Raw genomic sequence first — 24,174 nt, 5'->3', positions numbered from 1 at the left:
CCGAACAAACAAACCCCAAATAGCATTGTTCACTTTGCCTTTCCAACTGCAGCAGAACGCAAGTGAAAGCCTGCTATCCCCTTGGATTTGTTAAAAATAGCCTAACTGTGGGTGGAAGAGAGAGCCAGGCCAGAAGTTGCAGAATAAACTGCTAAATCGCAAGGGAAATGACATTTAATTTTTGATGACCAGCTGCAGTAAACAGATCTTAAGTGCAGGATGCTCCGGGTTAGGAGAGGAGCTGGGGGAAGGGGGATACCGAGCGTGCCGTGACTATCGCAGGAGCGGCACGCTCCGGCGCGGCGAACCGGGCACCGCCGCGGCCGGGAAGGGGAGCAGCCTGCGGGCACCGCTTTCAGGGGACCAGGCTCCTCCGGAGGGCCGAGGACCAGCGGCACCGGGGCACCAGCCAGAGCCAGGGCCGGCCTCGCACCGCGCTCCTCGCCGTAACCACGCTGCTGGGCTCGGAGGCTCTGCCGTCGCCTCGCTGCGGGGATGTCGAGGCTGCAAAGCTGAGGGTGGTATTTAGGGCTGCTGGGGGAGCCTGCAAGGAAACAGAGAGCGCCAGGTATCGCTCTGCCCCTTTGGAGAGGCGCAAGCTCACGAACCTCGCGGGTATCCTGGCTCTTCCGCTAGCTTTCTCGTCAAAGAAAAAAAGGAAAAAAAAAAAAAAAAAAAAAAAAGAGAGAGAGAAGAAAAGCACGCGGGGCGAAGCAGCGGGATGGTACAGGCGGGGGCTCAGCCACAGCAGCGCTGCGCGGCGGCATCAACTTCACCGCCCCGCTTCTCCCGCGGCTTCACCGCGGGGCAGGTCCAAACCGGAGCCGGGGGGGAGGGAGCGGAGCCCGGCAGCGACGAGCCGCCGCCGCCGCCCTCCGGGGCCGCGGAGCCGCCTCCCCGCTGCCGCGGCCCTGCCCGCCCGGGAAAACTTTTCCCGAGCGCCCGAAGCAGGCGCGGGCGGAGGAGGCTGCGGGCGGCCGGGGCTCGCCGCCGCCCGCCCTCGGCGCCGCCGCCCCGCGCGGCAGAAGCCCCCGGCCGCCCTTACCGCCGTGGAGCCGGAGGACGAGGCGATGTAGACTTTGATGACCATGCTGCGAGGCGCGGCGCGGCGGCGGGATGCGGAGCCGGGCGGGTGGGTGTGTGCGGGCGGCGCGGGCTGAGGCGGCGGCGCGAGGCGGCAGAGGGCGGGAGGAGGCGGCGGCGGCCCCGCCTCGCCCGCTCTCACTGGGCTGCCGGCACAGCAGTCACCGCGACCCGGCCCAGAAGAGGAGAAAACGGTTAAAAAAAAAAAAAAAAAAAGGAAAGGAAAGAAAAAAAAAAAAATAAAGAGCGAGCGAGCGAGGGGGGCGCGAGTTCTCGACGGGCACCGCGAGATGTGCTGCGCGGCGGGAGCGGGGGAAGGGCGGGAAGCCCCTGTGAGGCGGCGGCGGCGCCGCTGTGGGGCGGCAGCGGGCGACCGCGATGGGGCCGGGGATGGGGCCAGAAGCGGCTCGGCCACCTCCGCCGCACCGGAACCGGGACCAGGACCGGGACCGTTATCGAGCCCCCAAACATCCTCACGTCGCCCCGGGGCTGCGGGCAGTGACAGCCGGCGGGGAGGCTGCGCGCTGAGGGCGGCGTAACGGCGCCGGGAAAAGTCAGCTTTTAAGTGTATATGGTGGTTTAAGCAACGTCTTTCTCGTTTACAGGCTTTCCTGCCTCTCCGTGAAGAAAAGAGGTTGTAACAGTCCCATCACCCCCAGTGCTTCAATGGACATCGCTCACAGTTTGGCTGTGGTGGCCGAGCTGAAAACCTTGGAGCTGAGCACCTTCAAGGCTAAAATAAAAAAGGCAGTAAAATCTTCATTTTGGAAGCTGGAGGCATTAGGAAACTGTCTACACAGTGGATATGCCATGCCTTGAAGTGGGCCGTCTCCCCTTAAAAAAAATCCACAGTACTCGGGGGTCTGCTCAAAACATACAACGCATGGTTGCACCAAGGGCCCTTTCCCAGCCTGTTTGTGTTCTAATCCAGTAGGTTTTTGCAGGGAAAGGTTAAAAAAAAAAAAAAAAAAAAAGGCACAGCGAGGAGCATGTCTCGGCACTTTGCAGGACCAACGGGCGTTCAGCGCATCCTGAAAGAGCCCCACCGTGCCCATGAGGATGGGCAAAGGGAGCTTGGTCAGGAAGCACGAAATCTGGAGTAATAAAGACAAAGCTCCCATCCCTTCCCCCTCAGTCCTATCTTCAGCTGAGTCAGAAGCAAAAAGCAATTCTGCAGTGTGGGATCAGGCTCAAAGAACACTTAATAGCACAGGGAGGAGGAAGGGCCTTTTTTAAAAATAGATGAGAATGGAGTTGTATTTGCATATGCCCTGAGAACAAGGACAAAGACATTTAGATCAGATGCTGTCTGTCTTTGGAAGGAATCAAAGGACTTAAGTTAATGATAATGGAAGTTAATGATACAGCTGCGGAAAAGAAGGCAGAAAGATGCTCTTGCCAGAAACTTTCTTGGGGGGAGGCAGGACTGGAGAAAGTTAGACTGCAAGAGTCGATTAAGTTCTGTCTATGGATAGAACTTTAAGTAATTTTAACCAATATATTAGGAACATGCCATCTCCTTCATTCTTGCACGAGATTCACCATTTCTTACCTTCCAGATGGTCCCAGCTGTAAAGCATTACGGTAGCATCACTGCACTTTACCTAGACAACACTCTGCTATCCCAGCAAGGCTGGAGCCAGTGTACAGCTTCCTCCTGGAGGGCTCCCGTGAGCATTACTACGATTGGAGAATCACAGGGAGAGATGGGAAAAGACGTATGGAATGGGTAGATGACACTGAGGAATGCAATAATGCTTTCTTTTAAAATTTATTCCAATGCAAGTTACTCTCAAAGTGAAATGACCCTTGACAAAATACAGACTGCTTGGATATTTAGCACAGGGTTCAATACTCTTTTCTTAGGTATCCCATAATTATACTAATGCATCTTCCACACAAAGCATCAAAAAACTAAGTACCATTTGCAGCCTTCAGTAAAATTCAGTAAGCAAATAAAAGAATTTCTGTATAAAGTACAGTCATACTTAAGAACATAAAATACTGTCCAACCAATTTCTCTTCAATGAAAATTTTCTATTCTTTTTTCTTCTTTCCCCCTTCCTTTCTTTCATTTCCCTTTTTCCTTCTTTTTTTCTCTTTCTTCTTTCCTTCCCTTCGCTTTCCTTCTCAGCAAAGAGCTGTGATCTGTAGAATGAGAAGTAAACATAGAGTTCAAACAAACATATCTTGTGATTTCTCCATCTGTATTTTTTTTCAATCTTTCTGATGAGCTTAGTTTTCTGCTACTATCACTCCTTGTTATCAGTCAGAAGTTTACTGACATACAGAATGGTGCTTCATAGGAAATTGGAATTATCAATGTATTTCTTAATCTGTCAATGTCTTATAGTCCAATTGTGAAGGGAGTTGTACAAACACATCTGAAAAAAATTTTCAGAAGAATTTTAATTGTAAATCTGTTTGTTTTAAAGAGATTAAAAATCACATCAATTATTGCTATTAAGCTTCTAAATTCCCTGAACCAGGTATCATGAATGACTACATTTGTAGACTACAAAGGCTGCTTTTTGGTGTGTGCCATCATTCCAAATTAAATGTTTTGGTTTATAGCATTTTCAAAGTGTATACAAATCTGATGGTGCTTTCAAAGATTCAAATAAGCATCACGAAAAATATCAAAATTAGGCAAGTCAACTGCCAAAGAATTCTCCTTACACTAATTATTGACAAATTAGTAAAACAAATATGGCTGATTTAATTCAATAGAATTGTAATTCAACAGGCTTTTTTAAAAAATCATATCTATGATTGGAAAAAAACAGCTGATAATTTGAAGCAGGAAAGGTGGGTTTTTTTTAATCATTTCAAGAATGTCCTCCCTCTTTAGTACTTTTTGCCAAGAGCAGGACCAACGTTTTTGTTTCTTCTTAACTTGTACATGGACAAAATTTCATCTTGCTATGTTTATAGTGGTAATTATTTTCTATTTTCTATGAAGTTGCTATCATAATGTATAAAATAAGGTAATATTTGGAGCACGTTTTTACAGAAGTGAAGATAGGTCTTGAATGTAAATTTCACTAAATAATGTATCACCATGACTATAATAATTAAGAACTCTTTGAGGTCCTAATTAATACAGATGATAAAACAGCATGCAGTTAAATTGCAGTAGATTATGGCTTGCAGTTTTCCTTTGGGCCTTTTGCAGCAGTCCCAATAGCTTGCATTAACAAAGCAGAGAAATAAGGTGTTTTCCGTGGCGTAGACAACTCAAAGAGTAGGTGAGAGAAGGGAAACAGAGTGGAGCCAGTGAAGAAGTGGGTAGACCCAAATGGGACACAGAAATAAAGCTGGCTGAATGTTTGCTTTCTACCCCACTCTCCTCTCCATCTTGTAATGCATTTCAGCTCTCCACACTTGAAATTCTACTGGATTGAGCTGCACCCCGTCTTTTCTGCCTACTAGAAACTTTGTTATAATCATTAGTCTCAAAAGTGCACTTTAAAAGACATTTTATCTTCATGAAAGAAGATTTATTAAGAGCAATAAATGAATTGGGTATTATTGAAACAACTGAGTTTTCTTGAGTCATAATAGTAAATTTTCTACTCTATTGGCAGAATAGTATAATGTTTTCTATTCCCATGCTGCTCACCTAAAATCCCTGCTATTATTTTTGTTTTCGCTATTAAACAGTTAGGAAGTGTTTAATTATCCTTTTCAAGGTAAACCAAAACCTCAGACAAAAAGAACAAATGGATATTATGCTTCTAAGAAGAAAATCTACTGCTATTGTGCAGCCACTAAAATAATAATATATAATACTCACAAATAATTGCTGTTTCCTTGATTCCTTTGTTCACTTATTGTAGTGTGCATTTGTACAAGGTTGTCTTGTCAGGCTACATCTTCTCTTTTATTAGTGTCTCTTTCACTAGAGAGCACAGTTTAGGTAACAGAAGATTAAACAGCTGAATTTTGTTTTAGATTTTTCATTTGATGTATTATAATGAACCAGGAACATTAAGTAAGTGGCAGCATTCCCACTGTCTTCAGTGGAAGCAGGAATTCTAATATTCCCCAATGCCTCACTTCAGTTCTTTACTCAGCCAATAGGCAGAATGCCCAATGGACTGGCCAGTTGGGACTCATTCTGTGATTTAAGATAAAAATGTTGCAGGTAATGACAAAGATCTACTTCATCTTAAAAATAAATAAATAAATAAACAGAGACAAGGAAGGGGGCTTCTAAGTACTGGCAAATTAAACTACTTTAAAAAATAAATGTGGTACAATCTAGCAATGAAAAATATTAAACTAATCAACAGCAAAATCTGTCTTGTACAAAAGGTCAGGAAGCACATGTGCACCAAATGCTCCACAGCTTCTTTGTAACAATGGAGAGAAATCCAGAATTCAATCACAAATATTTGGCAAGTAATATAAAAATGTGCCAGGGTTCACTATCCTATTTTGCTTGTCACTAGACAAGATGATCTAGATCTCTTTGAACTCCTGAAATGGGTCCAGAGGAACATGTGATTGGTAAGAACTGTCAGCTCAGCATTCTCAATAGGAAATAAGAAATATATTCCTCATTTCCACTCCAAAACTACCAAGCTTGCCAATAATTTGAGCCAGAAGGCAAACTGTGACTCAGAATATGTCTTCTGACTTCACCCATGCTCTGCAAGAGAAATGTCCTGCTGTAGCATATGCCAGTGTACTGCTGATTTATTGTGGGCGGAAACTCTTTTCCCCTGCTCCAACATGCTCTTGTAAGAGGGGTGGAGTAGGCCAGGTCTACTTCTCCTGCTTCTCCCTTTGGAAATAAGAGAAAAGTTGTTCCCTTATTCTCATCTATAATTGTGTAATACACGTCCCAATTAGTTACGTGAGGAGGTAAATCACACAGCATAGAACACTGCATTCATTCTTGTTCCTTTTCATCTGTTATTAGTTCTACAATGGAATTAATGGAGTTCTGTTTTGTTAAAATTCCTCACAATATACAGCTGTATACTTTATGACAAAACAAATGAAAGAACATAAAATTATGTCTTTCATGGATTATCGCGTGAGCTGGTACCTCTTTAAGATGTTTGCTGTGCCAAATGCATCCCTAGAAATTGTCACTAAGAATATTAAAGGAAACAGTAGGATCAAAGCAAGGCCACATCTAGTAACATTGAAAATATTTTCTCTGAAAGCAAAACAGTCAAAATAGCTTTTTATAGCTTTTGTGACAATTCTGGTTTCCTGACAAAATGTGCCAGTTCCAAATTCAGTGTATGAAAATTGCTTTGATCCACTGTGAATGTAAGATGACTAAGACTCACATAATTCTCATTAAATGAGAAGAAATGTATGTTTAAATTAATTTTCAAGAGTTTTAAGACCTTCCTAAACCAGCTACAGATCTCTGCAAATGTGAATAGTTTCTTTAGGGATGCTCTTACTTTAGGGACTCAACTGCAAAAAAACTGCATCAGCCTGATGTCGTACAACAGGATTCAGAGAATGCTGAACACAACTGGGAGTTTCAAAGCTGCTGTGAAGCATGTTCATATTTTATCAAAAACAGTTTATCTAGAACTGTGAGTCTAGGCAGCTAGTATGGGAGGAAATCTCAAATAAATGACGAGAGCCCTCTGCTGGAGGGCACCCGGCCCCCAGCAGCTCCACGCTAGGAAGGCCCTGCCACTGGTTGCAGTCTTACCCAAATCTGATAAAGTCTTCATGGCAATGCAACAAGGTCATCACTGAAGCATCTTTAGTGCTCCACTGAATTTTGGCCGAAGAGATATAATTGAAGGATATCCTTGGAACCTCTGAAAAGGAAACAGCAGGCAGATGAAGATACAATCGTTTTACAGGAATGGATACAGTAAACTACAAATTACAAGAGCTTTTAACATTTCTTCCTATATTTATCAACACATTTTTCATGACTGAATTTTCCTTGGAGGAAAAGGGGATGCAGAAGATGTCTGAGGAGTGGTCTGTGTGAAGAGTATGTAGACAATAATCTTTGATTCTGCAATTTGATTCTTGTCATGAATAAAGGAATAATGGGTGATCTAATTTTTTAAGTAACTGTTTCGATAGTTCAACATTTACAGAGCCAAAGCCCCTGAAATAACTCAGTTCTGGTGATACAGGGTGCATCTACATCGGTGTTTTATTTGGATCAGCAGTATGCTTTTGAAATGAATCTCCCAATTGTATCCACTTACTGTGCTTTGAATTGTTTGCATTGCGGAAGCATGCTCATTTGATTACATTTGGCTGAAACTAAACTGGAGGATGGCTCTAGGTACATACATACCACACTCCAACAGCTGCAGAATGTATACAGTGTGAACATCTGGTCCTCAGTACCAGTTGTTTCACTTTATGGATTTACTCCTATTGCACTCCACTACCTGCTAAGTTAGACATAGTTGTAATTGCTCTGGGCAGGTGTGCCAAATACGATCCAAACAAAGGCTGGATAGCCCTTTCAAATATTTTTGGCAAGCTACACCTTATACATACTAAAAATAACATGCCTAAACTGAGAGGTGCCAACTAGTCAAGGATTGGAGATTATGCTCCAGCCATATGTTTGCATTGCCTGGTAAGACTGCATCAGAGTCTATGTTCTTGCCAGAATTACCTGTTCATCCAGTGCTGGGTAACTGCAGCCAGAACACAAAGATTCTGCTCAGCTTCTAGGTATTCATCCACCTCTACTGCCCTTTGCACAGTTGGCCAGTCTGTACCATGTAAATAGTACAGCAGCAATCACAGCACCCAGATACGATAGACTCACAAGGACTCTCCCTGTTTCTTGTCTCTGTACCTTCCAGTCCCTCATCTGACTTCCACCAAGAAACAGTGTGGCAATTCGTAACTCCTTGCTTAGAATTTAATCTCTCGTTTTCCTTGTACTCTGGAACACAGTCCAGAAGTCTGGTCAAACACCCTTGCCTGGTTCCCCTGCTCTCACAAACTCAGGACTCAAACAGAATAGAACACATTTTTGTGATGCCTGCCATGCTATTTTTTAAGAGAGATTTTCACATACATGGAGAGAGCCAATACATTAATGGCTGCAGAGGACTTTCAATCAAAGGGGTCCATGCATAGGCTTGCTCTCCTTTTTCACTCCTGGAGCACTCTCTTCATTTTCTGGACATCTTCAAATGGCTGCTGAAAAGATCTGTACCAAAAGTACAAAGAGTAGTATGGTCTCGTAGAACTTGTCCATGCTTAATTAGTCACAACTCTATCTGAGTTTCCCCAGGAACAGTTTTAAAAAAAGAACGGTGCTGCATTAGCCACCTCCTAAGGCTTTGTACGGAAGTAGTTTTAAAGGAAGGCTTACACACTTCTGTTAGTGTGTGGCAATGGTTAGTTTGTTATTATCCATTTTGTCAATTTATTCTAACCCTTACCAACGCTTCAGTGCTATATGGATCCTCAGATGCCCTTGTGAGTCCCTATCTGGGAACCTCCTCATCCTCCTCCACAATAGACAGATACAAAAAACTCATTTAAGTTTTCTACCCTGGCATTGTCTTTTCTACATTCTCTTTTTATACCTTGATAGCACATTGCCTCTAAAAATATTTCTCTCAGACTTCCTGCTCCTGATCAGTCTGAAAAATGACGTTTTTTTAAGCCTTTGCAAGTTGTGTCTAGCTCTGTTTTTTAAGCTGTCAAAACTGTATTTTTACATTTCACTTGTTCGTAATCTTTTCCTCATTAGAGTACAAGTTGCTTCAGATAGCCTCCCATGTCCTGCCTTTCAGCCATGCTCATTTTTTTTCATCTTCCTAAGCAGTTTTTAACAGGTGGTATGCATTTGATCAGAGCTTCCAGTGTGATTTACTCAGTAGTCTCCATGCTGCATGAACATTTTTTAGTTGCTCTTCTCAGCTTTTTTTCAAGATGCCTTCTCACTTTTATTGAGTTCCCCTTTCTGAAATTAAGAACAACGATGGACTTTGGTTTTTGTTGCTCTGGTCAGAAAGGTGATTCTTAAGTATGTTATGGACACTGTTTCAGAGAATAAGAAGTTAGGTCCAGTACTCTGCCCTGAACCAACTAAAGAGTTGTTTCTCTTTTTGTGTCTCCCTAACCAGATGATCCATAAGAAGTTATTACGAGCATCTAAACATTCACAGTTGGACATAACAGCTGCTTGGTCTACATAGAGACATCAGAAGTTTCCCATTGCCATTATGGATTCTGTCCTTGCAGCCTCCCTCATCTTCATCCTACAGTTAAGTGAGCTGATTGAATTAATCCTCTGATATAAGGGTAGCAGACATTTCCATTTATTTACAGGTTGAGAGGTCACCAAACATCTTAATAAAACTCCCTTGTATTTATTAAGTGAGAGAATACTTTTGCTGATTTAGAATGCCAGGTTGAACATGCATCCTAGAAATAGATGCATCAGACCCCAGAAGTGCCAGTTTCTCTCTACCAGACATAGAGGGAGTCCAGGTGACTAGCTTGAATGTAAGCATCTGCTTTTGGATACACAAAACTTGCCAGTAACTGATTGTAAAGTTACTCTTCTTGTTTTGCATATTGTATTATTTATACATCCCAATTTGGCATTTGCATTTTTTGCAACAGTGTGACTTTGTTAATAAAAGGTGCAAGTATCTCTATGATCCTGTTCACTTACACAATTCTAGGCAGTTTTTGGAACAGGACTCCATGCAGTGTTTCATGCTACGCCAGGAAATGGCAATATTTTGCACATGCACATCACCTGCCACACTTAATCAAGCATCAGGAACTCTTCAAACTTGTCTTTATCTTCTCTCATGCACTACCATACCTTCATATTTTTCAGTAAGTAGAATTGTTACTGTACTGGCAATCAGTCGTCACAGTTTAGACCTCTACAGCAGCGCACACCATGTGGGAACTGTGGAGGAAAATGCGAAGGGGGAAAAAAAAAAAGACAGAACTGGCAACTGATCAACTTATGACAATACTAGTTTCTCTTTTGTGCTTTTTCTTTTCCTGGCTTTGTTTTAGTTCTAGTCTTAGTTCTGACTTTTTCCAAATTATATATTCTTTCAAAGAACTAAAATAGGAAAAAAGAAATAACTAAAATACAAACTTGCTGCTGACAGCCAGTCTGTCAGACTGCAGTGGACTGAAATTTCTTCTTACCTGTATTTATGAGTTTAAGAATAGCCTGCGTTTACTTGGGTGTTTGCTGTTGTTCCCTTTACTGTTAGGGACGAAGAAGCTGCAATTGTGCCAAAGGGTTTTACTGAAGTAAAGACAAGCTAATAGAACCAATGAGCATTATAAACAAGTCAACGGAGTTACGCCCTCATGTTCCCAGACTAATAAGCACTAAGTGTTTCACTGAAATCAATACTAATTTGACACATGAATGAATTCTTACCCAGGACAAACCATAAAATTAACAAAGTACAAACATCTTCTATACATCAATAATTCCCCCATCCAAAAGTTGTATAAAATGAAGGCCAATAGGCACTTTAAATACCAGGGGCATGTCATGAGAACATATTTTATACTTTCCCACAAAACAATGTATGTATTGATTACTCATTATATTTGCCATACGTGCCATGACTGTGAGCACATTTAACATCCTGATTTCCCTTATCTCTGAATTTGTGATTATGGGATTGTTCATAGTTAAATGAACCAGGTTGAGAGTCCAATGTATTCAAAGCCTATGTCATACTTGCTTCTAGTCTAACAGAAATTGTCATGGTAGACCTTACCGACTGACTTCAGCAAAGTAGCCAAGGCAGCTTCATTCTGCCATCAGCCAGTTCTCTCAGTAGCCTCTGATGCATTTGATTGCAGAGACAGTACTATGAAGAATGGCATAATCACTGTACTTGCTGTAAGACCAAGATTTTATGCATTAGAGACAAATGAGACAGGGAATAAAATCCCTCAGGTCTAAATCCCAGGTCTAAGCATGACCACAAGTGTTGCAAGAATACTGAGACTCCATGGTGGAAGTGAATCTCACAATGTTCTAAACTCACACCAATTCTAGCACAAAGGGATAGAGAAATAGCATATATTTAACTGTTTGTTTGGAAAAGGCTAGCAGTCAATAAACCAAGATTGATTTTAGGTGATTCTTGCCACTGTTTAGAAGTATCTTCATCTGTGCCCGTTCCAGGTGATCTAGGATAACAGTCATCAAGTACTAGAGGTCTCCTATGACACTGAGAACAGGCTCTCTTCCTGTCTGACGGAAATTCCTGCCTTGGCCAACAGCAGAAAACTCTACATGAGATATTGTGAACCTGCAAATATTTTGAAAATCATCCAGTATCTATGATACAGGGAAGAGGATCTTAGAGATGTTGGAGAGATGTAGCACTCTGAGAAAACTGGTTAACAGATACAGAGTAACTAGGAGAGAGACCACTGGGGTGTCAAAATCAAGTTGACTGAGTCTTGCCTGGATTTTGCAAAGATTAGGTGGCAAAAACTGGACTGAGCTGTGATAGTTTCAGACTAAAAGTACTTTCTTGCATCAAGCTTGTCTGTAAGTTCACAATTTCCTAAAAAATTATTCAACGTTGGAGCTTTGCTCTATAGGCTTATTGTGGAGAGTTCAGAATGATATTCAAAGTGCTGTCTCTGTTCGTTAGTTTTGTTTTGACATAGTTGTGACATGTTTCTGTTCTTAAACCAGGCGTTTTTATCTCTGCAAGTTCGGAGGCATCCTGGTTCAAACACCTATACTTATAGATTCAGAATTCGAATTTTAGCAGGATATTTTCTCATGAAAACAGTAGCACAAAAAGTTTATTTTCTGGTTTGTTGCTTTGATTTACTCTTGACATAGTCCAGTGATATATGGTAAATACTTGTATAAGTCTTTTAATACTGAAACAAAATGCCAGATGTAGCAAAAATGCCCCAAAAGGTCACTGATACATACCAGTGATCCAGAACAAATTTACTTTTCTAGGTCTGATTTATCAAAAAGGTTTAACTGGGTAATTTTGCACTGGTGGTCTGTATGGTAGATTAGGTGCATCACTCCATGCCATTCTAACATTATGTTGTATCAAATCATTTTTGTCCTTCCAGAGCCAAAATAAAGCTACTATACAGTCAAAGCACCGGTGTAAATTCCGTATTATGTGCTGTGACTACTGTCATTGTGGGCCTATTCCTTACTTGGGTCAGATTTGTACTGTTGACCATGGAACCATGGCCTTCTTCACTTTAACATTAAATGTGAACTGCAAGTACTAATGGTTTTCACTGCTTAGCCATGCACGTGAACGCTTTTCTTGCCTGCTGCTCAGTTTTGATCACACATAAAGACACATCATACTTGTCTGATTCAGAAGCAGATTCAACCAGTCATGCCCCCTGCCCCAACTTGATAGGTGACTTCCTATTCTTTCCCATTATTGTTACATAAAGGAATATCTAATTGCTCTTTCCACTTAGCCTGAAGGAAGGGAGTTTAGAATATCCACAAGCTATAACAAAATCTGTAATTTTCTGTAAGTCTGCTTAATAGCAGCCATTTACGCTTTTGGCCTAGCAGTATCTTGCAGTGGTTTATCCTATCTATTTAGGGAGAAGTAATCTTCTAAATAATAATTATTAAAGTCAGTTTGTGGTTTAATGAACATTTTTGAAGAGTCAAAATATGTTTGAAAAAATATAAAGGCGAAAAGAAAGCAAACTAAATATAGTGTAAAAATTGGTAGTGACTTTTAAATCTGAGCTTAATTTCCAATACAAACTTTTGATCCAAGCATTCAGCTGGTCAAGCAAGTTTTACTAGTCAGGAGGAGGAAATGTTAATGGACTCTTCAACGAATTCCTGTTCCTTTTCCACAACTGCACAGACTTTCCAGGGAATATAGAAAGAAACAGTTGAAAAGATTCCAGAACAGACTAAGAGCAGATAAAAAATGATGAAAGGTTTAGGAAATATCACCTATGAGTTTTCCAGAGTTTGTTTAGTCTACAAAACTACATGTCCCTTACAGGAGGGACATGATATTTTGTGCAATCTGACAGTATCTAAAATGTTACTATAAATTGATGGTGATTAACTGTTCTCTACACTCACTGGAAGTTGGGCAAAGAAAATGTATTTAATTCACAACAAAATAACACAGTTTAGACATTGGGGACAACTTTCTAGTTCTAAGGACAGTTACGTGCTAAAAGAAGCTATTTAGGAAGATTACTGCCTCTCCTATGTTGCAGGTTTTTAGGAAGAGCTTAGACTGACTTTTTCCAGGGATGAAGTTGTGCCTCAGAGCAGCAGCTCCTGTTTAAAGTCCGGGTTGCAAAGTTCTTCAGTCCTAAAGGTGACATTAGTAAATGCTTCGTGCTTTTCTGAAAAACAAAACAAAAGAGATGATGGAAACTCTGCTGGAAATTGCAACGCTTACTTACGATGGAACCAGGAGGAAGTTTTCCTTCATCAGGGCAGAGGTCTCAGTCTGAGATGTCACCTTGCAACCTACCTTAAACTCACAGGCCCAGATCCAGGAAGATCTCATTACGCTTCAAGTGAGACTCAGCCCAACTTTTGGCGACCTACAGCTAAAACCAAGATCCTGAGAATCCCTGCCCAGCCTTTGCCCAATCCCAGTGGCAACTGCACTCCACAGTCACCTGATTTTTAAGTTTCCCAACTACGCAGGTTTATGCCCCGAGCTCTCACGCCAGGACCAGGCTGCAGAGCCCGGCGTCCGGGCTCCCGCCTGGCCCTGAGGAGCGAGGCACTGTTAAACCACCACCGCTGCCGCCCATTCCTTTTAGGCGACTTGCTTAGCGGCCAGACACAAGAATCACCTTGCAGAAAACTCACTTCAGCTCATTCTTCTCCTTCCTGGAGAACAGATTTTTCTTTTTCTCTCTCTCCCCCCCACCCCCCCCAACGTGAGCGAAGACCGTGGCTCCCACCGCTTGCTCCAGTAACTGGCACCCGTCCTGGGAAGCACCCGGCGCCACGGCAGGAACATCCCCGCCCGCCGGCCCTTTCCAACAGGTCCGGCGCGGCAGCGAGCGCGGCCGGGGCCCCGCCGGAGCCGCCCTGAGGCGGGAGGGAAGGTGCAGCGGCCGAGGCAGCCATGTTGGCGGGCGCAGGGCCGCGGCGGGCATCGTCCTGCCGCCTGCGGTAACTTTCGGGGAAGTTTTTTTCCCGGCCTCGGTGGGGCGCGGGGTGTGGGAAGGGAGGCTCGGCGGCTGCCGGGGCACAACTAGGTGGGCGCGGAGCCGCTTTCAAGGCGAGGGGCTCGGGCGCGTCTACTCCCCCCCCCCACCGCCGCCTTCCCGCCCGCCCGCCGGCGCCGCGCTCGGCAGCGGCCGCGCGCGCGTGTGTGTGTCTGTGTGGGGCGGCGGCGGCGACAGCAGCGCGGGCGCGAGGGCAGCCCCGCGCCGCGGCCGGGGCGCCGTATTCACCGCGCGCTTTACGCCGCCCGCCTTGCGCAGACAGCGTAGCGCCGCCGTCTCTCTGTGTGTGAGCGTCGCTCGCGCTACGGCGCCGGCCCCGCCCCCTCCGCCCCGGCCCCCGCCTCCCGTGCCGCTTCCCCCGCGCCCATTGGCCGCCGCGCCCGTCACTCCGCGGCTGGACCCATCTCGCGCTCCCCATTCATGCAGTTTGGTTGCGTGTTGGTGTATTTTACTGTTTGCAATAAAGAGGGGGGGGGATTTTTTTTTGTTCAGTTTCTGCTGCAATTAACTCTTGGTCCCTTATACGTTTCTTTTTTTTTTGGCAATTTTGCAGAACGGTTGAAACATTTTTTTGGTGGTTACATTTATTTTTTATATATATCTATATCTATATATTTTGCAATCAACTATTAAGGTGCAACTATGCCCAAAAGAAAGGTAAGTAAAAAAAAATAGGGGAGCGAGATGGGGGACGAAGGGGAGAGATTAAAGAAGCATTTGCAAAGATAACTGTAATTTGTGTGTGTGTGTGTGTGTGTATGCAGAGTTTTTGCATTTTTAATTTTCTGTGTGTGTTCTAAAGTGGAGCTGGAACTGAAGGGAGATGGTTGGAATGCGTGTTTGGGCTCGCCTGTGCGAGCAGGGGAGCCTGTGAGTTCACTTTGGGCTGTTTTGTTTGCAAGGAGAAGGCTGAGCAGTGTCTCCATGCTGGATTACAAACAGCCATAGTGCTGCTGCTGCCCCTATGGAGAACACAGGCAGGCAGTGCTAGGCACGGAAGGCTCTGCTTCGCCAAGAGCTCCAAAAAGCCAAGGGCTGAACGACCAGAACCTTCACATTAATCTTCGGGGGCATTTTAGCGCGGATTGGGCCATTCCCCGGGAGGATTTGGGTCTAAACGGTGCCTCTTTCTCCTGCGTTTGCCTTTGTTCTCCTTTTTTTTTTTCTCCCACTTCTTGTCATACCAGATGGTTGTGCAATGGTAATTTGGAGCCATTAGGCGGCGCAGAATTTGAAACTGTCCTTGAAGGAAAGCGGGGAAGGGATTCACGACCATAATTAGTAACTTTGGCTTGGCTGCCGTCTCCGCGAGCTCCTTCCTCAGCGCCTTCGCAGCCGCTGCCGGAGGGGGCCCGCCGCCCCCCGGGGCGGGGGGAGCCGCGGGGCCGGGCCCGGCGCTGCGGGAGCTCCGGCCGGGACAGCGGCGCGGAGCTGCCCGGCGCGGCGTGGCGCAGTTGCGCGGCCGCCTGCCTTCCTCCCCCTTCCCGCCCCCCCCGCTCCCGCCGCCATCCTCCACACGCTGTGAGGGCGGGCAGCGCCGCGGCCGCCCCCTGCCCGCCGGGCTCCCCGGGCGGCGCGGAGCCGGCCGTCGGGGCGGGCGGGGAGGGGAAGCTCAGCTCGGCTCGGCACGGTCGCCGAGGGGGCCGGGGCGGCCGCCCGGGGCGGGGTCCGCGCTGCCGCCGCCGCCGGGGCATTGTCCTTGCGCGGGGCCGGCAACGACCTTGTTGTGGCAGGTAATTTGGCGGGAACTTTTTAAACGTGCGGACGCCTCGACGCCGTGACGTCGGCCGCCGTGGCGGCCCGCGGCATTGTGGGAGTCGTAGTTCGCCAGGGCGGGGGGAGGGAGGGAAGGGGACGCATCCCCCCCCCCCCCCCCCCACACACACACCCCGGGGGCGCCACGCGTGTCCCCGGGCTCCTCACGGCGGCAGGGCGGCCTGGCCCGTCGCGGTGGCGCGGGCGGAGGTGGCGAGGCGCTGGCGGCGGTCCCCGGCCCTCGACACGCGGCCCAGGCCGCGCCGACGCCACCTGCGAGGCTCCTCGCCGCCGCCCGCGCTGCCACGTCTGTCAGCGCCCGGGTCGGCCCGTGAAGGCCCCGGGGAACGGCGACGGGCTCATGATCTGTTGCTTTTTGTTTTTGCAGGCTCCAGCTGAAGGCGAGGCAAAGGAGGAGGTAGGATTTTGTTCTTTAGTGCAGTTCGCCCGTTCCTCCGGGAGCTTCCGAGAAGTTACCGGGCTCCCGGATATCACAGAGCGGCAGCAGTCGCGCCGGGCCGCGTTAGCAGATTTTGAGGCGCACCTGGGTCTCGTAGGCTGAAATACGAGCTGTCCAGGTGTGTGATGGTCCAAAACTTGGTCTATCACATGAGAGAGGGGTTGGAGACTGCGCTGGATGACCCAGCTGCGAAGGCGTCTGCAGCTCGGAGCTTTGCTGGACTGGCGCGCTCTGGTCCAGAGAAGGCTCTTTGCCGTAACAGCAGCATTTCCTGCTGCAGAGCCGGAGATGGTCACTTTCAGAGTGATGATCGCTGGCAAAATGACAGAGGCTTAATGGCACAATACCTGGAAGTAAAGAAACTTTATCATTTACCACCTCAGTATGGTTAAAAAAAAAAAAAAAAGCCAGCACAGAGAGAACTATTGTGTTCTGCTGCTCTTTTAGAAAGTCATCACCATGAGGTCTATAATTTCATAAAATACCTAGAATTTGGATGGACCATCATGAAATAATGTATGCGCCATCTTATTTTGTGTTACAATTCTGAGAAAGCACTGCTTTATATGCCCTGTGAATTTTAGTGACACATCTTTCTTTACACAGCCAAAGAGAAGGTCAGCTAGACTATCCGCTGTAAGTATCTTTATTTATTTATTTAATATGTCATTGCATGCCATATATGTTCTAGGGGACAATTATGGAGAAATTATTTATTTTATTAATAGTATGTTGAGGGGCACAGTTAGAGTATTGTCTTATTTAGTAGTAAAATTCTTATTCCGTGTTCCCAAGTCTTCACTATCAGCACATCATAAGCTTACTTCTAGATACTTCATGTGAGATAGAACATCTGTGTCAGTTAACATACAGTTTGGATGCATGCAACAGGTATCCAGAGTCAAGGAATATTGGTTTCAAAGGATTTGTTCTCTGTAGGTCTTCTCCTTACAGATAGCTGCTCATAGCTATATAAATTATCTAGTCTCTCCTTGCAGTTCTGATTTGCCCATTGATTTTGAGGACTCAGCTGGGCTGGGTAAATTGAGTCCTGCAGGGTGTAAATGTATTTCATGCAGCAGGGTTCAGCCCAAAGCCACAGTCTCATACAGGCTCCATTTCGCTTGGCATTCTTTTCTACAGACTGGACATTTAGTTGACTCAATTCTTTTTTAAGCTGCCTTGGAAATGCCAAGTGGATAATGGTTACCTTTTTAAAAGAAGTATTTCATTTTAGTGAAAGCTAAGATATGTGTTCATACACCGAGTTAGCTGCAAATATTACTATTACATTTCATCCTTGACAGAGGCTTGCATTTACAGCAGGCAGTGATAACTCAGGCATAGTAATGAAGGACTCACCTGCTACTACTAGTCAACGTCTGTACCACACAGGAAGAAGCACGGTTTTGGATAACAAAGCAAACCAATGTGTCTCTGACGCATTTACTCCCTATGCTAGAATGGAGCTTACAGCTCAAAAATACTTTTTTGTTTCAGTAATTTTCAAAAGTAACAAACACACTTCTAAAACATTTATCTAACTATATTTCTTATGTTGTTCTGTACAGAAACCTGCTCCGCCTAAACCGGAGCCAAAGCCCAAAAAGGCAGCACCTAAGGTAAGTATTTCAGATATCTTGAACTGAAGTTACGTTCTTTTTCAAGGGAGAAAAAGTCAATAACTAATCATTTTAGCTTTTCATAATTTTCTTTAAAGAACTGAGAATGGATTATGTAAGTTAAAGTAAAGTGAAAGATGTAAAATTAATTTTTACCAATTGCTAGTAAAGGAATGTGGTAACCTGATCAGATTTTAGATCAGTTGTGGTGAGACTTTACTGCTTGTCTTGGAAGGCCATTCTATAGTTTCATATGGTGTATTGCAGGGAAAGTGATGCTTTGAATAGAGATCAGCAACTCAAGTAGAAAAGGCATTGAACTTATTCCTTTAAGTTACCGTTTCTTATTATATTTAAATTCAAAGACACTGTTTTCAGTTAGTTATCAGTTTATCAAACTTTAATCACTGGAGATAAAGTTCTACATACCCACTTCCTTGGGCTGGTTATTTTTGGAGATGTCAAAACTATTGGCATATCTGACAGTATAATTAAAAAATAAACTATTTAAAGCTCCTTTGGGCTTTGGAGAAAAAACTTGAAATTTAAAAGGGGACAGTTTGGGAATCCATGAGGTATTTCTTTGTGTCCCCTTCCTCCCACAAACTCTCCCAGCTGTCACCATTTGCCATGTTCTGTTAGATCTCTCTATACATACTCAGATTGAATCAGGCGTTTGCTGCTGGAAAAAAAGCAAGCTTTTTAATTCTTTTTAGCCTGTTCCCAGCATACATTTTCCTTAATGGTTTGGATGGTTTTATGGGCAAAGCACAAGTGCAAAAGACAATTTACTTACAGAAGGGAATGACTGGCTGAGAGCAAGGAGCCCCTCTTTGTACATTTAAAAGCCAGTTGGATGCCAATTGGATGTGGCATCACAGACTTCTAGATGACAAAAACTATTGTGCCTCCACATTTTCCTACTCAGAGCAGCAAAAATGTCACGAGCAATGGGCAAGGAGAACCCCGCTTTCCATTTTGGGGGCCCCACATTTCAGCTATGTATTTGCAGCGGTGTTCAGACCAAGTTTTTCACATCTGTGTCTTAGTTGCGCTGCCTAATTGCTAGATCCCATTCCAGAGCAGTAGGGGAACCTAGGAATCCTGCTGCTCAGCATTCTTGTGGTGTAAGCTGCTGGCAAAGTGTGTATTGTATCTCCCTCTAGTGGCTGGTCCCCCTAGAAGATGGGAGCCTACTGCTGATAGTTGTGCTTTTAGCCCAAGTGGTAGAGAGCTGGCTTGGGGATCTAAAGGCCCTGAGTATGACCTCTGCTGATGACCCATGCAGAGGTCAGTGCAGTTGCATATGATGCACTTTGTTGGATTTTTTTTTCAAGTTTGCCTTTTTTATTTTTATGGAAACATCTCAGGGATTATGCACAAGACCTGCATTAACAGAATTTTAAAGTAAGCATTCAAAAGTTAAGGGTTGTAATTTGGTCCCTTACTGCATAAGCTGTATGATGCAGTCTCTATTTAGTCTGCTGAGATGGTGCCTTGCTCATTGCACAGCGTTGGGGTAGTGGAGCCAGGGAGGAATTTCTTCTCTTGTATTTAGGGTCTCCTGATCTGAAGTCAGGAGACCGAAGCTGCATTTTTAGCTCTCAAACTCCTATCTGATAGTGGATCAGTGTCTATGCAAAAGGGAATGTAATAAGAATTATGCAGACATCTTTAATACTTATTTCCCTAAATGCTTAACTTTGCAACCTTCAGGTTCTTTGAATGTTGTTTTTTGTGTGTGCGTGCAAAAATAGATTTCATCCTCTTAAACTTACCTGTATTGAAAAAAAAATACAAAATACTGTATAAAACACCTGACCTTATTGCTGTATTGGTATTGCCATTGGTATGGAAAAATTACTCTGGATAAATTATTAAAATGGCATTGGCTTGGTGATACCTCTCAGAACTATCTAAGACATGGAAGAAGCTTGAAAATTGAAAAGTAACAGTATCTCCTTGGGTATTTTTTCCTGGCTTCAATTGGTTGTGGAAGAAGGCTTGATCCCTTACAGAATAGCCGTTAGGTTTGTCCCCAGCAGCCATGGATGCCGCAGAACAGAGCGGAGACCCTGGCATCCTCCCTCCCAGCTGTATGTCGCAGGAGGCTTTCTCTCCATTTGTTGTCTTTTTTTAATGGGACGAGGGAAAAGATACCCTTCTTGAAACAGTCCCAAGTCTTTAAAAATCCTTTGTGGCTTATGTTGGAAGAGCACCACCGTGCTGGTGAATCTGGAGCATGCCGGTGCTGCTAGAGGAGCCCTTCACAGTGGACAACTTGTGTGTGTCTGTTGAGATTTTGTTCAGGTGACAGAGAGCAAGGCAGTACCAGAGCAGTATTGCAACTCTAAATCTCAATGCCAGACGGTACTGGGATCCTGAGGGGCCAATGTATGTGATATCTATCCTTCTAGGCCTTTTACTTTTTTTTTGTTTGTTTTTGCAACTTGTAGTCATTAGGGCAACTCTATCACCAGAGAATATGTATAAATATAAATATATAAATAAAATTTAGTAGCTACCTGTTTATCTTCACTTACTTGTGACTAGTTATTTGCAGGTATTTGTGGTTCCTCTATTGGGGTTTAGATTAGGGAACTAAGCTAGTTTGGCTAGTGCAGTTGTTGATCATACCCTCAGAAGTGAAGTTAATGAGAATCTTGATACTGTATAGGGGTCAGGATTTGACCCCACCATATAGAAAACTGTTACTACAGAAGCCGTAGCATCAAGTTTTGTTTTGATTTAGCCTAATAAGCCATATAAGAAACTGCACTTGAATAACTGCAAAGTTTCCTTTGTTATTGACGTGATGCTATTGAGCCCAACTTGTGTACCATGTGCACAGATTATTATAGCAAGGCATATTTCTGGCAGGGTAGGGGGAAGGTCCTTTAGCTTTGTTAGTTTTCTAAATCGGCATTAATAGCACATCTGAAGTATTGTGGTATTTCCACTGCTTGTACATACTCTTTTTGTTCTTTGGTATGCCTTTCAGCAGCACAGCAGAAATACTGGCCAATTCAGCTCCGACATTTTTTAGCTAGTTTAATTGAAAGCCTATTTAAAATGGGAATTCTTTTAACCCCAGCCATGATTGCTTTTATATTATGTACTTCCCAGTAGCACATTCAGGACAGAATAGAAGGGAGAGTACTTCTCCATAGAAACTTTCACCTCATCTTTGTCAGTGGGAAGTTCAGCAAGTAGAAGTAGATTGTGTAGACAACTTTAGAGTTGAAAATGTGCATATGCAGATGTAAAAGCTGGAAATAATATTCATCATATCATGGTCTGCTTTCTTAACAGAAAGAAAAGGCAGCAAATGATAAAAAGGAGGACAAAAAAGCAGCAACAAAAGGGAAGAAAGGAGCCAAAGGCAAAGACGAAACTAAACAAGAGGATGCTAAAGAAGAAAACCACTCTGAAAATGGAGATACCAAAACTAATGAGGTACTTTAGCTACAGTAAACGTGGGAGTAAACACAGATGTATTGGTAATACATCTGCAGGAACTAATGATTGGGCCTCCCTGTCAGAAGGTGGTGTGTTTCACTGCCCTCGTATAAAGACAGATCAACTGCAGTATCTGCGCAGGGCAACTCTCAAAGGGAGCCTGAAAGAATAGCGTTCTCCTTCAGACACATTCCTGCTATGTGGTAGAGCCCTTCCACAGGTGGTCTGTGGTATCCTAGCGTCCCTGTCTGGGTTGGCACAAGAGCAATGCAGAATATTTGGGAAACAATAGAGCTTAGTAAGATTGCTATCCAGCCCTGAGCTGACTTTGCATATCCTCTCTGGACTGCTGGATTGCCTCTTCTGCTCAGCATGGGCTGGTACTGTGTCAGAAATCTGGTTTTAAGTTTTACACAGTTCTATAAAGCAATTCTTCGCATCAGAACAATTCAACAAAAGTTCTGCAAAATAAAAAACTTGGTCTTATCTCTTCATCTACAAGCTTCTTTCTTACAGGTTCTCAATACATCAGCTACTTGCCCAAGAGCTACTGTTTTCTAGGACTAGCCACAAACTTCAGTCATCTCCTTACGGCCTTTTTCTAGCAGATTTCTTACTAATAGTAGAAGTGCAATGTTTGCTATAAGCCCCCATTGCTGTTTCAGGGATAGACAAACCTGTTGCACCCTGTGTTGCTTTTGATTAAGTGATCTTTCTTCATGTGTTTAGTATCATTATACAGTTAATGGGTAATTTATTCTTTCATTCTTAATTCAAAAGTTTCTCTGCTAAAAAAGTAATACGGGGCTAATGTACTTTGAAGTATCTGACAGGAGCTTTGCAGTTTTGATGAGTTGACTTAAAAAGTAATAGCAGATATTTTTATAGAAAATGCGGGTGAAAACCATTTTCCTTAAAGTTTGGACAATAGACAAGTATCAGTTTTACATGTAATTCTTGCACATCCCTGTGATTTTGGAGATGAGGACTTCAACTTTGCCTAGCGTATGAGTGATCTTAGTCTAATCTATGTTCCAAACTTCTGCATCTTTGTTTTTTAACATTCCAGTAGTAACTTGATCATCAATTAATATTGTTTTGTGATTAATTTCAAGAATTATCAGCCAACACTTTGTTGTTTTAATATTTTCTGTAGTAGCTGTGTGTTCTCGTCTATCTACATAAAATGTTTGTCCATGTGTGCTTACACGCTAGTCTCTCTTTGATGCTTGTTAGAATGGAATCCGATTAGAATTAAAAATAATATATCTATTCTTCCCAAACACTTTTATAGGCACCAGCTGCTGAAGCATCTGATGATAAGGAAGCCAAGTCCGAGTAATGTTAACCCTGCCCTATATCTCCATCATTTGGTATCCGTACCTCCATGCTGTATTGTTAACAGAGAGGAATATTTTTATCAACTATTTTATAAATGCAGGTTTTTTTAGCATGAATTTAATTATGGAACATCTTCATCTCGGTTACTTGGGAATTAAATCCCTAACAAACAAAACAAAATGAAAAAAAAAATCATTGTTTTTAAATTTTGTGATTGTAATAGTTTGTATGGTACATGGAAAGAATAAGTGGTGGTAGCTTTTGACTTCTGTCAGTGTGTCCCTTTTTGTGTAAGTCATGCTTACAGATTTCAGATTTTAATTTTACCCTTGTATGTGTTGTATGGTTTCTTAAAGTGGGGAGGTCTCAAAACAAATAACTGTGTTAAACATTCCAGTGGTTCTGTGGGTTGCTTTTATAAAGAAGGTGAGATATTTTCATGAAAAACCTAAGAGCTGGAAATCTGTTGTTTCCCAAATGTAATTTTATTTTGTCAGTTTTGAAAAATAAATAAATAAAAGTGTAATCATGTTTTTAAATGAAATACAAACATTTCTTTTAAAAGGGCAGGTTGGTTGTATGTACCCACTGTTAGGAATTTTGCTGGATTTATCTTAATAAAAAAGACTCCTCAAAAGCTGATTGTGGTTTGTTGCTTGGGCTGCAAACACGTACTACTGGAACGCTATCGAATTCCTGAAGAGTAGTGCAAGGCTTCAGGTTGAGAGAACTAGTGCAGCTAGAGGGCTTGGAGCCCATACCATGCTAAATGCCTCTGCTTTCTGCAGTTATGTAAATAAATACCACTTCATGGCTAGTCTCTCTGCAGATGAAATGGGAATAGATTGACTTCGGGGGAAATGTGCTAACTTGTACCAGCTGGGAATTTCAGCCAGTGTTTTCAGGCAAAGGCTTAACTTGTAAACTTACTCAAGCAAAAGTGAGCTACTTGGTGTTGTCAAATACATCTTAAGCATTATAGATGTTATTATATATTACAGATGGTATAGTCTAGTTCTCTTTTATGTGCCTATTAACTGAATATGACTGGAGGGGGATTCCTCTTAGAAATACTGCACAAGCTACCCCACGGAAGCTTAAAGACCATCATGCTTACATTGAACTCTAAATAGCATAAACGAGTTCCCCAGTATGCTGTGGGAATGCTCATATTACTGGTTCAAGTGCATGCTTCCATAATTTCCATAACTAGTTAATAGTTTTCTTATTTAGAAGTGTGTTACTTGTAAGATGATTTCTTGG

The 24,174-nt window shown here is 43.5% G+C and overlaps 2 protein-coding genes and 1 long non-coding RNA gene across 4 annotated transcripts in view; 1 reads left to right on the top strand and 2 right to left on the bottom strand.

The window, feature by feature from the left end:
- Positions 1 to 1,174, bottom strand: part of SH3BGRL (SH3 domain binding glutamate rich protein like) — a 37,761-nt gene extending 36,587 nt beyond the window's left edge. The window contains exon 1 of the mRNA XM_062584741.1: positions 1,046 to 1,174. Coding sequence (XP_062440725.1) covers positions 1,046 to 1,090 — 45 coding nt within the window. The 5' untranslated portion in view covers positions 1,091 to 1,174. The remainder of the gene's footprint in view (positions 1 to 1,045) is intronic.
- Positions 1,175 to 2,845: 1,671 nt separating this feature from the next.
- Positions 2,846 to 13,888, bottom strand: LOC134145462 (uncharacterized). Of its 2 annotated transcripts, XR_009959617.1 has the most exons (8): positions 13,563 to 13,888; positions 13,325 to 13,431; positions 10,821 to 10,943; positions 9,890 to 9,979; positions 8,120 to 8,254; positions 6,770 to 6,881; positions 4,880 to 4,984; positions 2,846 to 3,231 (listed from the first exon to the last, which is right to left on the bottom strand). It is a non-coding gene; the product is annotated as an uncharacterized LOC134145462 (long non-coding RNA). The 2 variants fall into 2 exon arrangements; XR_009959616.1 differs by having other exon boundaries at positions 13,325 to 13,888.
- Positions 13,889 to 14,694: 806 nt separating this feature from the next.
- HMGN5 (high mobility group nucleosome binding domain 5) lies at positions 14,695 to 23,548 on the top strand. Its single transcript, XM_062584995.1, has 6 exons — positions 14,695 to 14,931; positions 16,418 to 16,447; positions 17,096 to 17,125; positions 18,061 to 18,111; positions 21,424 to 21,567; positions 22,865 to 23,548. Exons 1-6 carry the CDS (start codon positions 14,917 to 14,919, stop codon positions 22,910 to 22,912), a joined length of 318 nt encoding a protein of 105 aa, XP_062440979.1. The 5' UTR covers positions 14,695 to 14,916; the 3' UTR covers positions 22,913 to 23,548.
- Positions 23,549 to 24,174: the final 626 nt, after the last annotated feature.

Source organism: Rhea pennata, chromosome 11 (genome assembly GCF_028389875.1).
Source record: "Rhea pennata isolate bPtePen1 chromosome 11, bPtePen1.pri, whole genome shotgun sequence".
Taxonomy (NCBI): Eukaryota; Metazoa; Chordata; class Aves; order Rheiformes; family Rheidae; genus Rhea; species Rhea pennata.
This window is presented reverse-complemented; position numbering and strand designations above follow the sequence as displayed.